Source organism: Prosopis cineraria, unplaced genomic scaffold, assembly GCF_029017545.1.
Source record: "Prosopis cineraria cultivar Desert tree isolate PC_DT_omini unplaced genomic scaffold, ASM2901754v1 PC5, whole genome shotgun sequence".
Taxonomy (NCBI): domain Eukaryota; kingdom Viridiplantae; phylum Streptophyta; class Magnoliopsida; order Fabales; family Fabaceae; genus Prosopis; species Prosopis cineraria.
In genome coordinates, this window is record NW_026555336.1 from 28,149,822 (window position 1) to 28,174,657 (window position 24,836).

A 24,836-nucleotide genomic window follows, 5' to 3' on the forward strand; every position below is an offset into this window, starting at 1 on the left:
GTAGATTGAGGATTTAAATACAAGATAAAAGCTTTTTCTAATTAAGGGGTTAGTTAAATATAATTCAATTTTTTCTTCTTTAGTTATTGGGTTAGGATTATTGTTGTCTTTCAACCTTACTCAAAGAGTCACTGAAGATCATAAACTTAGTTATGGTCAATTTTATCTTTCAACATTAAAGATTCTCCCATTTATCACTTTGACGTTAAAAACACTTAACATTTGTTAGTTATTAGTGAGTCCTATTATTTTTTTAATATTTTTATTAGGCTAAGTGTTATTTTTGCTCCTTAACTTTTATTCAAAGGGTCAGTGGAGACCCTCAATTTTAATATTTTATAACAAAAGATATTAAAAAAAAATCATAATGTGAGACTTACTAACAATTAACTATTGGTGAAACATGACAAGCAAATGAGGAAATGAATCTTTAAAATTGAGAAATATAATTGACCCATAATTAAGTTTAGGATTTTAATAACCTTTCGGATAAAGTTTAAAGATAAAAATGATCCTTAACCCTTAATTATTTGATTGAATCTTAATTTTAATTCAATTATGTAAATACAATTTTTATAATATGTATTTGATCAGAACAAATATATTACCCAAGTAAGAGAGAATATAATTGCAAATTTGATGGGAAGGTAGGCAATTTCTAGCCTGTTTTTGGGACTCATATTAACAAGAAACTTGAGATATGATAAGTTGTTTATGAAAAGAGCAATTGCAAAATGCAGTAATAGAGATGATGAAGCATTCCTACTGGAGGCTGAAAGAGAGGAAGGTTGCTGGAGGAGATTGATGATTGCGAAGCCGAGTTGAAAGATTTCGAATGGACAAACACCACGATGAAATTACGGAATAGTGAATTTTTGGTAAGGACCTTGCGGCTTTAACTCTTCACAAGAACTATTAAGTTTTTTTAAAAAAAAAAAATTTCGAAGATACTATTATTTTTATTTAACAAAATTTGAAAATATATATCATTCGAATTATTAAATTGTAATTATCGGTTTATTTGTCATGGTTGAATTAATTGTATGCTAAATACTATAAATTTAAAATTATAACAAAATACTATCTATTTTCTCTACGAATTGGATTAAAAATTAAAAAAGGAATAAAAATTTTTATTATTAATATATAAATTGTTTTACCATTAGACTGAAAAATAATTAAAAAAAGATAATGAAATAAAAAAGTCATCAAATATTTTGTATCTAATTAGTTAAAATGTGATTTTAAATAGTTATTCATATATTATTAATATAATATTATATTATGTAATTGAAGATTATATATATTAAGATTCAATGATTTGAATTAGCATGAGTTTAATCCTTCGACATCCCCTCCTTGTGTTTAAGTGTAACATCCTAAAATTTAAATCTAGTGCATGTAGGTGTAGGCGATAAGTTTTTATTAGCATGTTATTTTTTTCAATTGAAAAGGAGCTAAAAGATATATAAAAGATGTGCTTGAGATAAGTAAAAGATAAGTCTCGACAGTTAAAGAATGTTTAGAAGTTCTCTTGTGTCCAGTTATCATATAATTTATTGAATTATAAATTATGATATGTGGAAATACAAGAAATGCTCCATAAAATTTTAGAGATGTCTAAGAATATCAAGAAAATTAAGAGAAAAGGCAAAGATAGTGAGGACTAAAATGTAAACATCCTTTGTTTAAATCAAGTAGCACCCAAAGCTATTGGGTGGATTAGGAAGAGTCTTGAATATAATAAATATATTTATATTCTAAGGGCTTCAAAATAATATTGTAAATAGGAGAAGCACAAAATTAGAGATGATAAATATTTATTTGATCAAGTCTAACGGGTTAATTATTTCGAGTAATATAGATTTACCATGTATTTGAAGAAAAAGAAATAATTCAATATGAGATAAAGTTAAATAGACATATTTCTATTTATAGCTCAAAGGAGAAATAAAAATTATTATGTCAAGAATTAGCAGGAAATCATTGATGAAATCATGGACCAAGAAAAGAATAAGTAAATACGTGAAAAGAAAGAAGGACATGAAGGTGAAGTTCAGGAAGACAAAGTAATAGTTTAAGTATTATTAAGTTAATATTTATTTGGATTATAGATATAATTAAGTTATTTTAATCATGGTTACAAATGGCAATAGATAAGATTATAAAAGATGAGACTATTATAGACGGCAAGCATGTGACAATTGGTTTGTTCCTCTTCTCCCAAATTTAATCAAGTGATCGAACAACTTAATCAAAGAAATTAAAAGGTGAAAAGAATATATGGTAAAGGAAAAATAATAACAAGAAATGCAAAGGAATGATGTGTCACTAAATTGAGTAAGATGAGATCACTAACCTTAGGTCTTCATTTATATATCCGTTTCCTTTTCACGTAAATTATCTGGCCCTTCATGCCATTAGATTAGGTGGCATTCAATCAGATTAGAAATGTTGGCGAAGTGGCTACATGGCAGAAATTTACAATAGCTAGGATTAGGTGTCTTCTTTTATTAATTCCACACTTCCATGTGGCAACCACCAAGCTAATTCATTCCCTCATCATCTAATATATTATTACTTCCATTCCATTCCTAAGTCCATATCTGGGAGGGAGAGAGCAACAGAATCCATTGGCGTTTTGAAGAGAGAGAGAGAAGACGAGAGGAAGAGGGGAAAACAAATAACAAAACCTCTAATTCCTAATATACCTTCACAATACTCTCTTCAATCTACGAGTTGCGTCATCATGGCTTTAGATTCTTGAGAAGTCAAATTTGAAGGTCTTAAAGAAGAATCAAAGGCAAGCTTCAATGTGAATTTGCTACTTGAAAATAAAGTAGAAACTCAAGGTTGTGAGTGACCTTGCCCTTATCCCTTGTGCATAATTCTGTTCATGCATTGGTATGATTGTGAGATTCTCTTGCTTCATTTTTGTGAAAAGTATGAATTTTCGTACTGTAAGTATATGGCCATGTTTATGTAAGCATGTTTCTAATTACATGAATAATTATTGAGAAGATTAATACATGTCATGGGTAGTTATAGCACGCTTACACATTTGAAACTGTTTGTATGATTGAATGAGATTATTTACTTGTGGATTTGACTTGCGTTGCTACTGGGATTGTAAACTCTCACCCTCCCAAAATATTCGAGCCATTCTAGAAAGCTCAAGCAAAGGTAAAGAACTCATGGAAGAAGCAAAGTGAAGGCATGATATTAGAATGACTCCCTTGACTCTGTTTGGCGTGTTTTGTAAATAATTTTGTATAAAGTGGTATAATAAGTAACTAAAACATTAAATTTCACTTCTATGTTCCTTTAAGAGTGTGATCATTGAACTGAAGTGAAGGACTCGCTTGAGTTTGGAATGTTGAATGGAACTATAGTCTTGTTTTGGGTCCCAAAGCTAACCTAAACAGAGCCAATAGCTATGATGATTTTTATGAGCAAACTCAACATGCCAAAGTTTAATATAAACTTGAAACCATGCTTCTTGATGTTCTAAAACGTAAGTAATAAATTTAACAAACCAGAGATGGGAAATCTGGAAACAATGAAGAGTATTCTACACAGTGTTACATTTATTGATTTACACGTATCAATTTAACAATCAAACATCTTGTATTATATTTTAATATAATTTAAGACGTTCCAAGGTTTTCATAAAGTCCAAGACATTGTTAATTGGATTCCTATAGTTCAAGATATCCATTTTCCAAATCAGAGCATAAAATCTGGATTCAGAACAGAGTCCAGATGAAATAATCTTAAAGATTAATAAAACTATATCAAATGAGAACTGAAAAGTTATGTTCCATATTTTTCCCATATAGTTAAGGCCAAAATGTTTTTATAAAGTCTAAGATCACATCAATTGGAGTTCTATGTCTCTAGGTATGAATTTTGAAAGATAGGACACATAAATCTGGACTCAGTATGATTAAGAACTATGCAGTTTTGAAGATTCCTTAAACTGTACTAATCGGAGAAATAAAAGTTCTGCGCCATATTTTTATTTAACATAGGACACCTAGGGCTTTACAATAAGTCCTAGATCACCTAGTTTGGATAAGTATAGTTCAAGATATGAATTTACAAAGCCAAGGCAATAAATCTGAAAAGTGGACTGGGGAAAACAGAATAATTTAGCTAAATGAATAAACTGTGTTAAATTGTTGACTAAAATTCAAGTTTAACATTTTTTTTTCCTATATAGAGAACTCATCCATCGTTAAAAGGAGACATGAATGACCTCAAACTGAATTTCATAGGATAAGTTATGAATTTTTGAAATTAGTCCAAAATTCTAGAAATATCAAGTTATAGTAACCAAGATTGAGTTCAAATTTTTAAGTCCTTCTTATCTTTAATTGCTTCAAATGGAACCTAAGATAGCTTCTGTTACTGAATAATAGTTTATAAAATAAGATGGTTCATTAAGGTAATGACTTCAAGCATGACCAGCTCCCATAGTGTGATAGGCAATGTGTATAAGGCTTGGGAATGAATTCAATGTCGTGTGGTTGATCGGCAATTACTAGCGATTCTAGCTTCATGTAAGCAAGTTGCAGCTTGAAATTTGAACTAAGGACGAGAATTTGGGGTTAGCTCACCCTCACAGGATCGGGATCCTTTTCCCGGCTGTCACAACTATAAGATGGATCTTCTTATGTTTTTCTCCAGTATGAAGATCTCTAATCAATTGTTGCATACATACTACTTCATTATAACTATTATATATAAATTCTAGGTTAAGGTGTCCATCATTTTTAAATTATTAATTTACAAAAGAAATCACATTTCAACATTTAAATTTAATTATAACTATTATATATTGTAAACACTGTATTTTACCCGGGTTTTCAAGTGTAAATTAAAATTTAATAAAAACATGATAAATCAAATAAAGGAATAAAAAAAGGAAGGGCTTTTGTGATAATAATAACAATAAATTTTTTTTACCCCAAATCCCCTTAATTATGATCCCATTAAAGTTGACTTTTTTAAAAAATAGAAATTTAGAATATTTGAAATTTAATTTGAGAAAATTGTGCCTTGACTGAGATTTGTTTTTAATTAATCTGAAATCTCAAATAATAAAAAAAAGATTCAAAATAAAAATTACCTTTTTTGTTTGATCCTCTTATTAAATAAGAGAACCTTAATTAGCACCTATAAAAAGGTAAAGAAGAGATTGGAGAGGGGGACGAAAGAAAGGGAAGAAATTGACACTCAAAATTCATTATCCTTCCGCAAGCATTTAGGAATTGATCAAAACGTTTGCTTAGGTAAGCATGCTCCAATTTGGTCAATTCTTCATGTGCGTAATGCGTTTCTCATTCCTTCAATTGATATCACTCATAATTTCCTTTTGGGTTGCTTTTCTTTTACCTGTGCGTTCTTGTACCCGTAGTAATTGATATCATTGTGATTGATCTTAGTACGGCTGTTCGATTCTGCTTAAGCATGTGGTGTGTGGGCTGTCAAGGTGATTATTTGATGATAATTTATTATGTGGTAGAATGAGTTTGCCATTAATTTATTTGTATCAATCCTTATTTCAGACTAAATAATCATTCACTTTTATTTTCTTAAAAAGAAAAGAAGAGAAATGAGTATCAATGATAATGCATTTTTCTAAACCTTTAAAACAAAGAAAGATTCATGAGTGATACTAAATCACTGTGGGTATTCGATGTATTGTGAACAATACTAAATCACCTTGAATTCCTAAAAAATATCAAAAGAAAAAAAAACTATGAATGACACTAAGTCATCGCAGGTATCAAATTTTATATTTAGAATTTTAAAATTAAATTATTCTATAGAAAATTCACTTTGAAAATTTCTTTAAAATTTGTCATGAGTAATACTAAATTACCATGTACATATAAAAGCATCAACTAGTGGACTGCGAGTGGTACTAAATCATCGTAAGTTCCAATATTTGTTAAATTTTTCTCTCTTATGCATTATTAAAATAATAAAATAATAAAATTTTTAGCATATTTTAGGTTACCTCAAGAGTGATACTACATCACCGTGGATTCCTAAAAATATTAAATGAGATACCACGAATGATACTAAGTCATCACAAGTATCTAATTTTATATTTAAAGTTTCAAAGTTAAATTATTTTATAGCAAATTCACCTTGAAGTTTCTTTTAGGGTTCGCCATGAGTGATATTAAATCACCGTGCGCATTTAGAGTGTCAACCAACAAATTATAAGTGATACTAAATCACCGCAAGTTTTGATACTGATTATTTTTCTTTTACCCAAAGGTACTTCCTTATGTCAAATTTTTTTATTTAAAAATAAATACAATTATGTAACACAAAATAACCTTCTCTTCATTAAATAAATTAATAAAAAAATTAAAAAACCTAAATAATAACATTCGAACTACGTGGATTTTGATCCTCATCACAGGGTATGTAGGCCCTAGGTTTTAATTCTAGGTCAAATCCTTCCATGTAAATAAATAATTTATTTTCTTTTATTTCTTACCTTTATTTTTCATGTGCAATAAAGAACCACTAAGATATTATTAAAAGGCCAATTAATTTATACAATCAATTTAGGGTAACCGTTCTTATGAACGAGTGTTGTGGGGTGCCTAATACCTTCCCCATGCATAACCGACTCCCGAACCTTATTCTGGTTATTATAGACCATTTTATTTTTAAAAAGGTTTTCAAAATTATCCTTTTAAATTTTGGTGGCGACTCCTACGTTAATTGATCCTTCCTTTTTGGGGAGATCACAATCTGGGCGCGACATATATAATATTATAAATATAGAACATTTTTGTTAAACATAACAAGTAATTTGTATAATTCAACCAAAAAAAGTATTATTATATGTTTAATAATTTTCAATAATGATTAAAATTAATATATGCATTAAAATTAATAAATTTTAGAATATTTAATTTCATACAAATTTTGAATCATATTTATAACAGTTATAATAAAATTTATAATTGGATATTTTGCAACTCCTTTAGTCGCGCTATTAGGATGGAAAGTTTTGTGACAGAAACTTTTATTCCAATATTCCGTCGGAAATATTTTGGGATGGAATAATTAGTCCCACATGGCATTGCTAATCAAATTCCATCCCAAAGACAAAATTTAGGGACAAAATAATGGTCCCAAATTCCGTTCGCAAGTTTTTTAGAAGCAAAATTCTCTCAAATTTTGCCACAAAAAGTTGGAACGGATTTTGGAATGGCTATCTGTCTCATTTGTGACACTTTTTAATCCATTAGAAAATTCCATCATTAATGAGAGAGAGTGATGTAGAGCGTGAGAGCTGCTTAGCTTGTTCGTGTTTTGAGAGAGAGAGCAAGATAGGTTTTTGAATGGGAGATTTTCTAATCAAGTTTTCCACATGGTTAAGTTTATAACAAATGTAGAAAGTGAATAATTTTTTAAATATTTTAAAAAACTTTTTACATTGTTAAGTTTATAACGGGAGTAGCTAGAAAAGGTTTAATTTTTTAAAATAAATAAATTAAAACTTTCTACACTAGCTAAATTTAGTAAATATTATTAGAGATTTAATATATTTTTTAACTTTCTACACTCACGTGTTATGTTAATCTAGGCAAAAAGAAAAAAATAAAAGTTTTTAACATAGGTTACTTTGTATAGAAAGTCAAATTGTCATGCAACTTATTTATAAAAAGGTTAAGGTTAAAAACTGTCCTCAATATATATACTCAAGCGTATCTTATATTTTAAAGTATTTTTTAACACAATTTTACCTTGATGTTTTTTACTTAGGTACAATGTCACCTTGAGCCAACTGTTTGGCCATATTGACTATTAAATTTAAAAATTTCACTGTTAATTGCCTTTATGTTCTCTTCCCTTTCACTTCTCTCTAAACCCAAATCTTGTTCATTACAATCTTCTTCCTCCTCCTCCTCAAAACCAAGATATCATTCACGAACCCTCAACCTCTTCTTCTACCTATTCTTCATACCCCAACAACAATGCCAACTCCCATTTTAGAGTTATGGTTTGAGAAAACCTTCTCTACAGATCCTTCCTTCTAGAGACACAAGAGAGCATTGAGGGTGCAATGGAGTCAAATCAAGATAGAGAAAGGGTGAGTCAAATCTAAAGTTGGAGAGCAGGGTCGAGGGTTTCTTTGTTCTGGCTAATAAGTGAAGGAAAAGCTCAGGTGCGAGAAGCTGATGTTGATGCTGTCTTCTTCCTCCTTCCCTCTACTATAGCTAAGGTCTAGCTCTTCTGATTTCCAGATCGCAAAATGGTTTGAGTTCATGATGGTCTATCAAGATTTGAACTAGAGCACAGGCTTGCGGGCATCGTTTTTTTTTTTTTTTAGGTTCATGACTGTTCTTAATTGTTTTTTTATTCTGGAACCCAAAACCAATGACTACTTGAACGTGTTCTCGCTGTTGCCCAAGTCTTGGTGTTGGGGGTTCTTTGATTTTGATTAGTGATGATTTTTGTGTTCTTTGATTGTGATGATTTTTGGGTTCTTGTTCTTAATTGTTTTTTATTCTTTGATTATCGATGCTAATTTTTGGGTTCATTAATTTAGTTTTTGCGGTTCAAATCTTTGTCTTGACTTGATTGTCCTAGTTTATCCGTTTATGGCACTAGACTGAAATTCATATATCTGAGTTCCTGTTTCATTTTGATTCGGCCATACCTTACTTTGTTTTGTAGTTTTCTAGTAAAAGAATTAGCGATGATTTCGATTTTGGGTTGGTCACAATTTTAGGTGTGAAAAATCTTGTATTTGCATTAGTCATGCTTTTATTTTGCTTTGGATTTAGGTTTATTGATCTGGGTTTGCTCAATATGGATTCATTGATGTGGAACTATTGATCTGAGTTCATTCGATCGTTGAGGGAAATGAAAGGGTGAAGACGAGATGAAATGAAAGAAGAGCTAAGGAATTAATTTGACGTGTATTTGTTTTTTTTTATTTTTGATTTTTCAAATATTGCCAAGGTGGCAACTAAAGGTTTGACTAACAGTCAGCACAATCAAATCCTAACGGTCAACACAGTCAAGTTTCTACATTGACCAAATGCTATTTTCCCTTTTGGAATGAACAAGCTACTGTAATTTTTTGTTTGTGGTAATATATTGGCTCCATTTCTAGTTTGAAAAAATTACTTTGGAGAATAACCAAATAATAACATGTAATTAATGTCAGACAAAAAGTCCATTTTGATCTAAGCAGGCCGTGTCATTTGGTGAAGGTAAAAGTAACTTTCATTTCTTTGCAAGTTTTTTGAACCCATTAAATGAGAACATAAAAGAGGCTTGTGGGGTGTAAAGTGAAGCAGTAAAATATTGGTTCCGTGAGATCTTGGCTCACTCCTTATGTCTATTGCTCCATGTCTACCTCTGGCAAATCACATAGAATAAATTTGCAAATTTGGTTAAATTTTGTCACCCTCCCCTTGATTCCTGTTTTTCTCAATCATTATTATGGTGAATTTTGGCCTTTTGGAATAAGTTCAAAAGATCAATTCAGCATATAAAACTTTACAAAAATATCAACCAAAAATCATAGGAATAAATTTATATTATTCAAGAGCTAATAGATTTTGAAATTGCACTACAGTTTATTAGTCTTTAGATAAAATTAATTTTTTACATAAAATGATTCAAATATCTTTAAAATTTAAAATAATTTGAAAAAGTCATTCCACTGTCACAAAGCACTAGCCACTAGACTGTCACAGAAGACCCTGCCTGTGTAATGAACGGCTAATCTAAAAATTTTAAAAATATAAGTGATAAATAAATTATTTATTTTTATTTTAGCATTAAAAGAAAAGTTGCTGCAACTTAGAGAAAAAAAAATATGTCACAGGGAATTTAGTTTTTCAATTCGGATCCCATTATGTTTAGGAGGGAGAAATTATATACATATATATATATATATATATAAGAAAAAAAAAGAAATTTCTAAAATATCCCACCGAATATTTATTATAATAATACACTCTTCCTCTTCATATTTCCTTTTCGTTACCGTCAATAGCAATGGTGTGAGAGACAGTTCGAGAATCTTCACTGCATCATTCTTTCTCTTTCAATTTTTCTTCCGCATGTCATCGGCTGGTAGGAGGGAGTGAATTTTTTTTTCCGTGCTGTCATGGTGGATGTTGAAGCTGTCATAATCTTCTTTCTCCGTTCAACCTGGCGTCGGCAACGATCTTCCTCTTCCTTAGTTCTGCGTTATTGTTAGCTTGGTGTGAGTGAGGTTTCTTTGATTCTTTTTGCTTCTCGTTGCCATCCATTTGCTGTTACAGATTGCTGCTTAGCTTGCTATTTCTTTCTTCCCTTGTTGCATCGCCTCTGTCTTGTGTGGATATGAGAGCTTCGTGTGTGTTTATCATTTTTGGTCCCTTATTTCTACTTTGCTTGTTGTGGTGTGCGAGGGATTTAGATTTATTATTAGATTTAAATTTAATTTTGGTAAAGAATGAATTTGGGAAATATAGTAAATTTAAATGTTGATGATTGGAAAGTTGTTGGGAAAGAGATTTAAAGAGTAAGATGGTTGTTATGTGTTTAGATTTTTTTAATACACATGAAGTGTCTGATGAAATATTTGATAGGAAGATTTTAATCTATGATAGCTAATAAAGGTGATAAATGTATTATTGTTATTGGCTAAATTATTATAGTAGACAATTATTCTTAATAAGGGAAGTTTGGAAATAGTGTTGGAAAATTTTGTTATTTGGTTGATTATTTTATGTTTAAGTCTAGGCGCTTCTTATATTAGGATTTGGCTGTATATCAAGTGTTCAATGAACCCTTTGAGAAAGAAAGGTTATGAAAAAAGAAGAGAAAATTAGACAAGCTTTTAGTATGCATGTCTAGAATTTAGATACAAGCCTTTTGTCAGACTTTCTAAAAGTGTCCCTTACATACTAAAACTTATTACGATTCTTGATTGAAAATTTTGAATTTTTAACATGTATAAAAGAAATAAATGATATCATTTTGAGAGTGACAAATTAAGTGTCAAAATTGAGATTTTTGCAAGTATTTTTATAATGATAAAAGTTATTTGTATTTCTGAAAAAAATCTTCTACAAGCATATAAAAAGTCTGCAGAAGAAAGTTTAAAAAAATGGCTTATAGACATTGTTTGGATTCTTTTACTAATTTTTTTCATATATTGAAAAAAAATTATTATGACATACTCGGGAGAGGAACCAAACACAACATGCCTGTTATTCATGACCTTTGACTTGTGCCCGCTATTTGTGGCCTTCATGGTGTGCCTGATATTTGTGGCTTTAAGTTACATTAGAGTTGTTACTTACCATCGTGACAATTTATTGAGGAATAATTGGTGTAGGCATGACACTTTGGCCACATACAAAGTTTGATGGCCACCAAGCCACCAAGTACTCTTAATTATATATGACAAAAAAGAAAATATGTAGCAGCCCAAACTTCTATAACTGCTAATTCTTTATTAACAAATATTTATTCATAATTTAACAACAATGCATTTAAATTTAACAATCCATTCGACCTTTAATAAGTTAGAAAAACTGACAGTATAAATTAAATTTGGTTAAATCACTTGGGTTTTTGTATAAAACGAATATCTATTTATGTCAAACCCACCCCAACATACAACCTCAAAACGAGGCCCTTTAGCTAACCATTTTATCATATCAAATACATTGGGCTCGATGCAAACTTTTTTCTTGAACCACTTGCGGAATGTCTTGTTATGCTCATTAGTTAGCTACATATCATTCTTTTTTTGAGTTTTTGTCCTTCAACATTTTCTTGTAAGTATTTAAGTAACATTGGACTTCTTCCATGTTATTTAAGATATAAAGATGAGATTGCAATATTTCTTCACAATACATACTCTTCACTTTAACCCTTCATGTTCCCTTACCTACGAGACTGCTCACCTCATGGCAAGATTTTAGAACTCCAATAGCCTTTACCTTATTTAGGTATTTGATACAAAACTCTATGGCCTCTTCTTTAACAGATCTTTCAACAATAGCGGCTTCAAGATAATATGAATTTTTTTAATATCTCTTAAATATTTTCATATAACGCTCAAATAGATACATCTACCTAAGATAGGCAAGACTGTAGAGCCTTATTTCCCTCACCAAGTGAATAATTAAATAAATGCATCATAATATCAAAAAAATCGGAGGAAAGTACATTTCTAGTTGGCATAAAATGATATAACCTTCATTTTTCAATTCATCTAACTTATTAGGGTCAATGATTTTGCTGCAAATAGAATTGAAAAAACTACATAACCTTGTAATTGTATGTCTCACATCATCTTTTAATATGCCTCAAATAGCTATTGGTAATAGTTGTTGCATCAATATATGGTAATCATGAAACTTTAAGCTTATTAACTTCAAATCTTTTATCGACATAAGATTTTTCACAATAGAAGAATATTCTTATGGCACTTTAATACCATGTAAACACTCATAAAAGCTTGCTTTCTCTATTTTTGAAAGTGTGTAAGCCACAGGAGGTAGATAAGTCCTCTTTTCCTCTTCTCGTCTAGAAAATAATCATTCTCTTATTCCCATCTCGGCCAAGTCCAGTCCAGCATTTATCTCATTCTTAGTCTTTCCATTAATATGTAGGAGTGTGCCCACAAGACTATCATAAACATTTTCTCCACTTGCATCACGTTAATGCAATGCCTCACATCAAGACATTGCCAATATACAGATCAAAGAAGATAGACATTTTTTCTATAAGTTCTTCTCACTTGAAATCTTTCGATTCTTATCAAAGATTACATTAATCCTCTCCACCCCTTGATAAACTTGCTTTCCAGTTAATGCTTTTTGAGAAAATCATACTTTTGTGAGCCATCAAAAGCGCTTTTCAATCTGCAATAAGGGTAGTACTGATTAAGAAATCTCGTATGCCTAAAGTAGATTGTCTTCTTTTTGTTTCAAATGTTGAGAGCGTGTTCCTCCTTCACAAATAGGACATGCTTTATGCCCTTGACATTATACCTAGACAAGTTTTCATATATAGGAAAGTCATTTATTGTGCAAAAGATCATGGCACATAGTTTAAAGAATTGTTGCTGGTAAGCATCAAATACATCGACACCCTCCTCCCACATCATCTTCAAATCTTCAATCAAGGGTGTCAAGTAGACATCAATATCATTTCTGGATTGTTTTGGTCCAGATATCATCATGATCAACATAATGTATTTGCATTTCATATATAATCAACTCATATCGATCTATCCACATCTCACTATCAAATTGACTATACACCTATAAAATGTATATACTTTTTACACCCCCGATACAAAAGTTTCTCTACATCATTCTGCAAGCTCTCATATGCATGTACTTGCACAAAGCACTTCATTCCAAACATCCTCATCACTTACTTCTTGCTCTTGGGAAATAGAACTCAATCATTCAGTTTCACATTGCCATATTCATTTCTTATATCTCAAATGCATCCCATTACAAAACAAATGCTCTTTAATTTCATCAATACCCAGTCGACTCCCATTTAAACATTTTACACATGGACAAAAATACAATCCATTTTTACTAGGAGCATTCCTCTTAGCAAATTCAAGAAAATATTTCACCCCATTCTCATATTCTGTACTTGTTCTCCTATAATTCATCCAAATATGATCCATTGTCTAACTATCAAAATATAAATTTTGCAAAAATTAAAAAAAAATTGGTAAAATTTTTCCTTAAAATAAGACCTCCACAAATTTTAATAACAATTAAATTCAAATAATATAATTCTAAACAATTTCAAATCAAACTCCCAAACAATAGCAATTTTAAAAATATAATCCTAAGCATTTTCTAAACATATATATATATAACAATTTAAAAGAAAAAACACAAAAATTCAAAAATTTTGATTATATAAGAGCATATATATTTTATTATTGCAATTTTATTTGTTTATCAAATTATAAAGTTAGAAAAAAAATTGGCAGCATTTCCCATTAAAATATGACATTCTAAAATTTTAATAATCAAAGTTAACTTAAATCAATTCAAATCTCAAGCTATTTTTAAATTCTAATATAGATTCAGCAATATCAAATTTTCAACAGCAAAAAAAAATTATGAATTTCAGCAACAATATCAAATTTGAAATATCAACAATTATAATTATAAATTCATAAAATTTCAATATAATACAAATCTATCCATCTAAGATAAATATTTCAGAAATCAAAGGAAATAATTTGAAAAAAAAAAATGAAACTTACTTGGAATATCTCATGCCCGAAGAAGAAAATGAAATTCAAATCTTCAACAATGAAAAAGGAAGGCTGAAGAAGAAATCTGAAACTTCAAAGCAATAAAGGATCAAAAATTATTTAAATAGATAAGCATTTAACAACAATAAAAGAAGAAGGAAGAGCGAAGTTGGAGAAAAAGAGAGAAATCTCTAACTTGTAAAAATGAAGGAAGAAGAAGGAAGAAGAAAGAGGGAAAAGGGTACAATGGAGGGAAAAGGAAGACCCACATCAGCTGACAGACGGACCCATGTTGGTTGGATTCGGAGGGAAAAAGCATGACCTTTTAGTGCTGGACTGAAACACAAAACTAAAATGCGAAACAGAGAGGTTCTGTTGTGTTCTATGTCAAATATGCAAAACATAGCATTTAAATGCGAGAGAAACCACGTCAGTTTTATGGGAAACCGACATGGTTTATTCATGCTGGTTCTCTATGAAAGTGTGTTTTTTTAATTTTTTTTATTATTAAATTTTTTAACATCAGTCTTCATTAAAAAAACAACGTTAAAAGTCATTGTTTTTTATTTTTTTAATATTATTTAATGTTGGTTATTAGTGTAACAATTTTAAATGTGCTCCCTTTATTTATGAATACACCACCGCCTTTTTTTAACATCAGTTTTTGTAATAATTGATGTTAAAAGGCAACAATAATTACATTTTTTATAGTAGTGACATTAATTAATAGCTATATGCATATAAAAAAAATTGGTAAAAAAAAAGGAGAGATATGCATCTAAAAAGTTATATGGTAAAATGTCAAGTAATTAATAAATTAAAAAGAGAAAATAATATATAATATTTAGATTTGATATCCAAATCAGGATTTGATTGGTTCCATTAATGATGATTCTCTTTCTTTTGTGCATAAAAGGGCTAGAATAGAAATATGGAAGCATAAAGAAAAATTGAGAGGGAAGATTGAGAGAGAGAAGAAAGAAAGGTGAAGCAAGAGAAAAATAGAAACGTAGAAATCACAACATAATTCTATTTTTTCATTCTGTGTCATCATTTAATTTAAAGTCGGTTTTTTCATTTGGGTTGTCTAGTAAGAATGGGTAGTTTACTTCATATATGCACTCTCTGTTTTTCTTTTTATGTTCATAATTTGATGGATCCTTAAAGACAGTGGCGGAGTCAGGACCCTGAGTGAGGGGGTGCGGAGTAATTTAATAAAAAATTAATATTTTTTTAAAATAGTAATAATTATGCTAGTATTAAAATTATAATAATATAAATAAATTTATCATCATTTTTCATTTTAAAAATTATATTGAATTAGTGGATATGGCCTTTTATCATAAATATACTTTTCATATCTTATTTAAATCATTAAAATATTATATATCTAATAAGTTTTTAAACCTAAATATTTTTTATTTAGTTTAAAGGGGGCAAAATATTAAAATAGGAGTGCAAAGTTGTAAATTTTACATGCTACACTTATAATTTTTTTCAAAGTGAGGGGGTGCAAACCCCAAAGATGATTGTTTAATTCATGCCAATGAATATCTCTAACATAAATGGAGCCACATGTTCATTTAAGTATTGAGATATTTTCTTTTCCTTTTAATTTTTGCCCATATTAGTTTATATTCCAAAAGGTAAGCAAAGTGTTCATGGAATACATGCATCCATATTTACATACATACATATCAATTTTCAAATTAATGTTTGGTTTGTCAAGTTTTGATTTTTAATTAGATTATTATAATTGAATGTTTCCAAGTGCTTCTTCCTATTAAGCTGTATGTTTTGTATAATTATTATCTCTTTTGTTTTTAGATTCAGTATTTTTTGACCTGTATTTACTCTTTAGTTTACTTTAATTTGTCTCTTAATTTAACCCAAGTTGGAGTTTCTATCAATTTATAAAAAGACGAATTGAAGTGTTAGATGCTTCAAATGAGTTTTGTTACTAGAGTTAGGATCAATTCACATGATAAGCAGGGAAGTCAAGGGTGATATAGATAAATATTGGTAGTGATATTAGTTGACTATAGTCTAATTTAAATAAAATACGCACGATATATTGATTTCTACCGAAGAAAACAAATATAAAACTTTGACACATCCTTGTAATGAAACGTTAATGTCATACGAGGTGGGAGAAAGAAGAAAAAATAATTACTTCTCAAATGTTAATGTTTTCTATAAATTTCTTGCATAGCTTATTGATTAAATAACCAAATTAGAATGATGCAGATATAAAAAGAAAGATGGAGAATGAATCTTCTGAATCATTTGCAATGAAGGGAGGAGATGGTCCATCCAGTTATGCTCAAAACTCGACTTTTCAGGTTTTTGATCTTAATTAGTTTCATTGTATACATTATTATTCCAAATTATTGACCAACACTAAAAAAATGATTTATTACTTCTTATGTGCCTTTTTATAAGACTTTTTTTTCACAACTTTAAGAAGAATTAGAATATTAATATTTCCAAATATTCCCTTAATATTCATGCATGGATTTTAAACTATGTCTTATACATAATTAGGATTGGAGTGAGTATATTTTTATAAACCAAGTGAAAGTAAATGGTATCTTCACAAAGGATATTGAATTACTCTCATAAGTGTCTTATAAACTTGTATGGATGAAATACTTTTTAAAGTTTTTCTAATCAAATATTTAGAATTTGGTATGATTCTTATATGCTAATACTCACACATGTAACTAACCAATTGTGCAGAGACAGTTAATTGATGAAGGCAAAAGCCTCTTGCATAGTGCAGTAGCGGACAAGTTTGACTCGAAAGGCATTTGTGTTTCATCTGCAAATCCAATTTGCATAGCAGACTTAGGTTGCTCCATTGGGCCTAACACCTTCATTGCAGTACAAAACATTTTAGAAGCAATACAACTCCAGTACCAATCTCAAAATCAAACTACCCCAGAGTTTCTAGTTTTCTTCAATGACCAAGTGTCAAATGATTTCAATACCCTCTTTCAGAAACTTCCTCCCAATAAAAATTACTTTGCAGCTGGAGTTCCTGGCTCTTTCTACGGACGCTTATTTCCAAGGCAGAGCTTACATGTAGTTCATTCATCCTCAGCACTGCCTTGGCTATCTAAGTTGCCTAGAGAGCTTACAGACAAAAACTGTGGTGCTTTCAACAAGGGAAGAATTTACTATACTAATGCTCCAAGTGAAGTTCAAGAAGCTTATAAGAGTCAGTTTATGATGGATTTGGAGATATTTCTGCATGCTAGAGCACAAGAGCTTGTGGGCAATGGATTAATGGCAATTATGACTTATGCTGCTTATGATGTAATTGATTTTAGTACAGATTTGTATGCTGGGAAAAGCATTGAACTCTTGGGAAGCTGTCTACTGGACATGGCCAAATTGGTACATAATGGAATTTGAATTCTTTGATGTTATTAGCATCTAATTTGTTGATAGTGTGAGACTCATTTATTAAGTACTTTCTCCCTTCGTATGCACTTTTCCTGATATGCATTTCCATTTTCAAGGCATAATTATATTTCAAGCATAATATTAGATGATTGTCGTCTGCATTTATTATTATTGATTATTTAAGTCAACTTAAGCACTTAATAAAGTTTTGGTAATGGCTATTGTCATTGCAGGGACTAATAAGTGAAGAAAAAGTGGACACTTTCAATGTGCCCACATATTTCCCACGCTTGGAGGATCTGAAGAAAATACTTGAAAGTAATGAAGATTTCAGCCTCGAGAAAATGGTCACATTGGATCAGACATCCTTTGTTATACCAAATATAGAAGCGTTTGTTTCTACAGGAAGGGCTGTGTGGGAAGTTCTGATTGAGAAGCATTTTGGAGATGGAATTGTTGATGAGCTCTTTGATCGTTATGCAAAAAAAATTATGGAATTCCCAGAAATCATTGATTATCATAGGGTTAAACAACATCAAGTTTTTATTCTTCTTAAGCGAAAGGTGCTTGAATGAAAAGTTCGCAGATTTCAACTTCTATAAGAAAAAACATTGGCACAACTCTTTCTCTCAATGGGAACTGTAAGCCAATAAATTATGAGTCAAGTAGTGATGTTTATAGTATACTAAAGCTTTCCCTTATAAACCAATCTATTCTTTTAGATGGATCGAATTATTGTCTCTGGAAAGCATGCATGGGTTATCAAATTTCCTATTCGTGAAGGTTCTGAGACTGGGGAACTATTGACTGAGGAATTCAAAGCCATACCAATTTGGCCTTGTTTTTGTGTGTGAGATGAACTGTTGCTATTATAACTGCACATTTACTGGTTTGACTGACACGCTTTAGATTGTCTGTAGTTGGGAAAACTGATGGCTTTGGGTCAAAGTACGTGAACTAAACTGAAATGTATCCATCAATGAAGGGACTTTGAAATACTACACAATTTTGAGACTATCTTGCAGTCTCTTTTATTAACAGTTGTTTCAAACTTTCATAGAGTCAAGTTTGATGCCAAAAGTAAAACGATTTTGTGTTGAAAGTATGCTTATGTTTGCTTATTAGAATAAAATGAAATGGAATTAATTAAAAAAATTGAAACAAAAATAAACAAAATCACCCGTTCCCTATATTAAAAATGATAAAATTAATTAATATATATTACAGATGTAAAAATTATTACACCCTCTAAAAATTTTATAAATCATAATTTTTAATTTTATGAATTAAATTACCGTTCTATCTTATGAATGTACTCATTTATTCTTTTTTTATTATCTTATTTTTATTTTTATTTTTTCAATTCATTTATTATATTATATTAGGCAAATGTGACCTTATATTTTTTAGACTAGCAGGATTGTTATTTCAATTAGTTTCTTGCATTTTCCTCTATTATTTTATTTAACATTTTATTTTCTTCTTCATTGGCAAACTCCCATATTAAACCAAAAATTTTTTTACCTGAAAAATGGTAGGTTATTTGGTTACATGGCCCCTGAAACTCAGCAAGAACACTTTCTGTGTAGTTGTTATTTTTAGTTTTTTTTTTATGACTTTTACATGTATATTTCAAAGGATTCAAGTACTCCTCTGTCTTTGATAGTCCTTCTCTGTTGGATTGGGCTAGTGGTGGCGAGGTTCTTGCGTATTTGTCGTCTGACTCTATGTTAAGTGCAAGGCAGAGAGGGGGTGCCACAATCTCTTAAGTAACGCAGTTGAAGTCATTCACATGTGCTTCCCGAGAAAGCCCCTGTTCTTGAGCTCTTATACCAGAGCTCTCTGTTTATAGCCATCAAGTGAAGATTGGAGGAACTTGGGGTGAATAAACAATACAAAGTGAAGATGCTTTGGAAGTGGCATCTATGGAGGTTGGAGGGAATATGCTGGATGCTGTTGATGCTTCATGTGATTTGAAGCAGGATTGGAATGGTAAGGAAGTGGATTGTGATAATGGGTGATTAGGCCTCGTGCAGTTATTCCAAGGTGACTCAAGCCAACCATAGTGATTGGCCTGCAAAAATGGAGTTAATGGAGTTAAGAATGAATGAGGTAAGCACGACGGATTCTATCTATTACATGGAGTTAAAAAATGTATAACGGGTGCGATATATTATTTATAATTTATCTAATTAAAATATTTTAAATAATTTAAATAAAATATTATGCAATATTATTTTAATTAATTTTACTCTTATAACAGAATGTATATTTAATTTTTTACATTTTTTTATTTACTATTATTAACGTTAAAATTAATTTATATTTAATGCTATTTAAATATTATATTTTTATTAAACAAATTATAAATGATATGATATATTAGATGTATTTAACAATTTTTCATTACAAAATATGAATATTGAGGGGGCCTTTGAGGAGGAGGTGGAAGTTGGTAAGTTATTGTGGCCCTCGAGAAAATGTGGATGTTACTCTCAAATAGACAAAAGGCGACTATATTTATAAAAAAGTAAATAAATATGTTAATTTCTTAACCTACAAATTAATATATAATATTTTTAATGTTATGATTTTTGATATTTTTCTAATAGACTGTACAAAACCTCATAATTTTTACATATGACTAGAATATAATCTCTTTGTATGACTTTGCCGTGACTGTGTAATTAAAAAAAAATAGACAAAAGGTTGTAAGGACTACAATTTTTTATTTGGTGAACCTTTTTGCATCAAATCATTTTATTGGATACCTAATAGTTTTCAAAAAATAATTTATGGGGAGATATAACCTTTAACTCAACCTTTTTTTTTTTTTTTGGATAACGGACCTTGTATTCTAATTTTTCCTCAATTGTATTTCATCTTTTTATTAAAAAAGAAACATGAAAACACAAAAAGGTGTACCTTATCCTTCAATTTCTCCAACAAAATATCAACCATCAACATTATCATCACAAACAACCCATTAATGTCCAATTATTGAAAAAACTATTATTTTATAACAATATATGTAAGGGAAAAAAAAACTTTTAATACATACATTTTCTTTTAAATATCAAGTACTGAAACTTTAACTGAATACAACTTACAATTCAATTCTCATAATTAAAAAATTATAGGAAATAGGTATTCATCCACTCTATCATCATCACAAACTTTACATACATAAACAAATAATAAGTCATAACCTAATTATTGACAACACTATTATTTTATAACACTTATTCTTTTAAACTAGTATTTTAAATATGATTGGCATAAACTCCTTGCAAAAAAAGGATCCCATAGATTAGTTGTTACTCTCTCTGTTTCAATTCTTTAGCTGTTTAAAATTTTGCATATACATTATGAAATCATTAATTAATGTAAAATATTACCAGGCATGAACTAAAATATTCTCACAAATCACAATACAAAACTTCAGATAAAAAATGAGACATAATTGTGAGTAATGGAATAAACAAAGCATTGGAACTCAAACAGTAGTAGTTTTACAATAAAACCAAAAACCTAAATTAACAAAAAACTTAGAAGGATGGAGCATATATTTTGTTGGTACATTCTAACTTGGCTGACTTAGTGCATTAAGGTCGGAAAGTTAAAAAAAAAATAAAGAAAAGATTTTATATATTAATGATAGTGAACAAGTAAAAGCACATATTTTGCAAAAAAAAAAAAAGTATTCACACAATGCAATCCTACAAGATACGATATCAATTTATGTAAAACCTTTATGTTGATAGGAACATGAAGTTTCACATAAACATATTACCTTCAATTATTTTAATTTTTCTATCCATCATTGTACATAAAGTATGGGTACTTAAATGAAATAGGAAACCACATCGCAAAGGCTAGTTGTTGAAGTGAGAGAACCAACTCATTTAAATATTCAATTGAGCATCTTGTACCACTCAATGTGAGACTTGCTATCCCATGTAGCCAAGTCTCCATCAATTAGCCCTTATGAAAAGCTGCCATCTAGGTGGATAAATTTCATAACACTTAACTCGACCTCTTGCTAGTTAAAACTCTCCATGAACAACTCTCTCCAGAATTGCCCACAACCAAGCTATGATACCAATTGATGGATATTTGAGTGGGATGGAAAACCTTACCTCAAAAGCTAGCTGTTAAAATAAGAAAACAAACTCACTTAAATACCTCATTGAGCATCATATACTACTCAATGTGGAAATCGATATCCCATACAATATCAAGTCTTCACATACATTTTACTGCCAATCAAGCATGTCTAAGAGCAATAAGACTTCTTCCTTGGTGTTTGCCACATCGCAGAAGTCCATCTGAATTCCAAACACATCCATAGATCCTTCATTTCCATCTTCCATAAATAGAAGAGAGATCCATGCCCGGATGCCAGACAAAAAAGGGTACACAGGAGATATGTCAAGGTAGTCAAATGCCAAGGCCTTGTAAGACGACTGATCGATGTAATCAAACATAGATTTATTAATGATGCGAGCAACCTTATTTGAATCCTTCCGTCCAACCAATACAGAGACACTAACGGTTTCAGTCTGGCCGTAGGATATCGTAAACCTAGGTTCAACAGGCAATGTCATCTTGAATTCAGGGGCCTCCAAGTGATATTTAAGCGTTTCACAGACTCCAGAAGGAGGAACTTTAACTCCGTGCTGCAGCACAGAGCCAGGCACCATTTCTGAGAAAAGTAATCTATTTTCAGCCCAAATGTCAATGAAGAACTCCAAATCATCAAAGGAAATTCTTGGACGGAGAAGAGTTTTTTGACGCCGGCGTTTATAAAAGGATTGGTATAACTTGTAGTAGCTTACAGTTGGAGGATTAGGCCGCTTGCTGATTGAGGGCCATCTCTTGGCACAAAGACATTTCCAAAAGTAATCATCTCGGGCTAAGTCTCTCCACTGTTTACATACTATCATACAAGAAGCAAGATCAATGCCCTCCAGCAAAGGAAAAACAGCTTTCATAACTTCTTCAGAAACCATCTTCAGTTCCCTACAGTTTAGAACATAAGCGTTTCATAACAATACGTTGCATTAAGAATCTGAACATAAAGAGTTCATTGAAAATGTAACAAGTTATCAAAATGAGTGAAGGCATAAACGCTAAATTGATAGAGGTAGCTAACACACACAAACACAAATCATGCTTGATCTCAATATCAGCAGCATAATGTTATTCCATCTTACAATCAAGTTTACAAGATACGCATTTCCCAGCTACCTAAGACTAGTCAAGGTGAGATGGAGTAAGAGTAGAGATTTAGGCTGACACCCCTCTAATATGACCAAAAAAGCATGTATTTTCCACATAGAACTTCAACATCAAAGAAATTGCTTGATTCGGTTAGTTACAAATTTGAAGATGAAATTGAAAAGAAAAAAAAATAATAGAATAATTATGTCTATAAAAACACATACAAAGAAATAAGACCATAAAGCTTTCAAATTCCGTTGAATGTTCATCAGAGAAACCCATCAAGAAAGACCATAAATCAAGTAAAACGAACAATTACTCCCAGTGCATTTCATATCACTAGTTTAAGTTTTAAAATTGCTATCACTCTAATCTAGAAATACGAACAAAATCACAAATATATTCCCATCTGTCCTCTAGACAAGGGTTAGCACAGTTTCTTTCAGAAACTCAAAACAAATAGACAAATCTCACCAACAACAAAGAAATTGAGAACAGAGACACATTTTCCCACCAGTCATAATTCACGGGAATACAAAAAATCATTCCCTTCAGATCTTATGGGACGCCAGTAAGTACTCTGTTTATCACTTAATTACCATAAAATTTAGCAACATAACATCTTTCATTAGTCTACAAATATGTCCAACACATTGTTTCATCAATAGTTGACTAATACAATTTAGCAATAATTCATACAGTGGTTGTTAATTTTCGTTAGAGTCATCACCCACGCATCTAAAGTGTGGTAAAGGAAATCCAGATTTATTCAGTTCCCTTCCACCGTCTGGTATTTAGCTATAGAAACGGAAGTGCTTTGAAGAAGGCAGGTGGAGGCATGAATTGAAATATGACAATGTACTCCATAGTAACCACAGTAAAATGGTAGGCTGAATCTTAGTCCAGTAAAAAGCTATGAACCCAATCCGAACCATCAGAATAGCTTAGGTCATGATTCAAAAACGGGGAAATCTGCTCTATGCTAAGCGCAATATGGTTAATTGAATCTCATTCCTGTTCCTTACAATAATCTGTGAACCGAATTCCAACATTAACAATAGCACTGAGATCAAGCTCCCAAAAAGGAATTGCATGGATTCCATCCAGGTCCAGCAATAACAATAGCTGATGTGTGAACCTTTACAAAGGATTTCATTACTGAAGAACCAGTAAACAACAAAGGTTCAAAACACGAAAATTGATTTCACCCCAAACGGATAGAAGAACAATAATAATGAAGAATAGGAATCAACGAGACCAGAAGGGGGGGATCTAAAAATAGGGAGTGACATCCCTTACCAGCCTCAATCAGAAGAAGGGAAGAGCAGAATCAAAGCGACAAGAGCAGTATTCAAATCAGCGGCGCAGGCGCGGCGATCAGCGGAGCAACCAGAAACGGAATTGTTCACGCGCGTGATGGCATGGAGATCGGAACCCGAGCACAGCAATAAAGCTGAGAAGAAAGGAAGGAACTGATTAAGCAAAGCAACGAGGCAGAGAATACTAAGGAGAAAAAGGAAGTCACAACTCATAACACAATCCTTGATTCAAAACATATCATCCATAGTCGAAGAACATGCCCAATTACACCATTCGATTTTCACATTGGTTTGACAAACCTGAACAATTTCCTTTCTTCTTCCTCCTTTTTTTTTTTTTTTTTGGTTAGTTATACTCTTCTTCAAGAAAAGAATCATCAAACAATCTGAGAAATGGCGAAATTAGAAGACAAAAGGTAACATACTCAAGGCTTTCTCCGGCGTCCGAGGCTTTCTCCGGCACGGACGCAAATGCTGAAATAATGCGGCTTCATAGAATGGACGTCTGAGATTGATCATAATGGACGGCCACGATTTGTTACTGATCTAAATAGACAGCATTGGGGTTCACAGGATTGACGGCCACGATTTCTTGTGAAGGC

At 30.9% G+C, this 24,836-nt stretch overlaps 2 protein-coding genes across 3 annotated transcripts; one reads left to right on the forward strand and one right to left on the reverse strand.

Moving 5' to 3' along the window:
- Positions 1-16,545: 16,545 nt before the first annotated feature.
- Positions 16,546-19,713, forward strand: LOC129310808 (loganic acid O-methyltransferase-like). The gene is made up of 5 exons (XM_054952721.1): positions 16,546-16,626; positions 17,024-17,683; positions 17,926-18,255; positions 18,415-18,532; positions 19,598-19,713. The coding sequence occupies exons 1-5, from the start codon at positions 16,546-16,548 to the stop codon at positions 19,711-19,713; spliced, it is 1,305 nt and encodes a 434-aa protein (XP_054808696.1).
- A 1,753-nt stretch (positions 19,714-21,466) lies between these two features.
- Positions 21,467-24,815, reverse strand: LOC129310628 (F-box protein At5g39250-like). Of its 2 annotated transcripts, none has more exons than XM_054952528.1 (3): positions 24,660-24,815; positions 24,215-24,368; positions 21,467-22,714 (listed from the first exon to the last, which is right to left on the reverse strand). In XM_054952528.1, exon 3 carries the CDS (start codon positions 22,702-22,704, stop codon positions 21,949-21,951), a length of 756 nt encoding a protein of 251 aa, XP_054808503.1. In that variant the 5' UTR covers positions 22,705-22,714; positions 24,215-24,368; positions 24,660-24,815; the 3' UTR covers positions 21,467-21,948. The 2 variants fall into 2 exon arrangements, with proteins under 2 accessions (XP_054808503.1, XP_054808502.1); XM_054952527.1 differs by having other exon boundaries at positions 24,535-24,677.
- Positions 24,816-24,836: the final 21 nt, after the last annotated feature.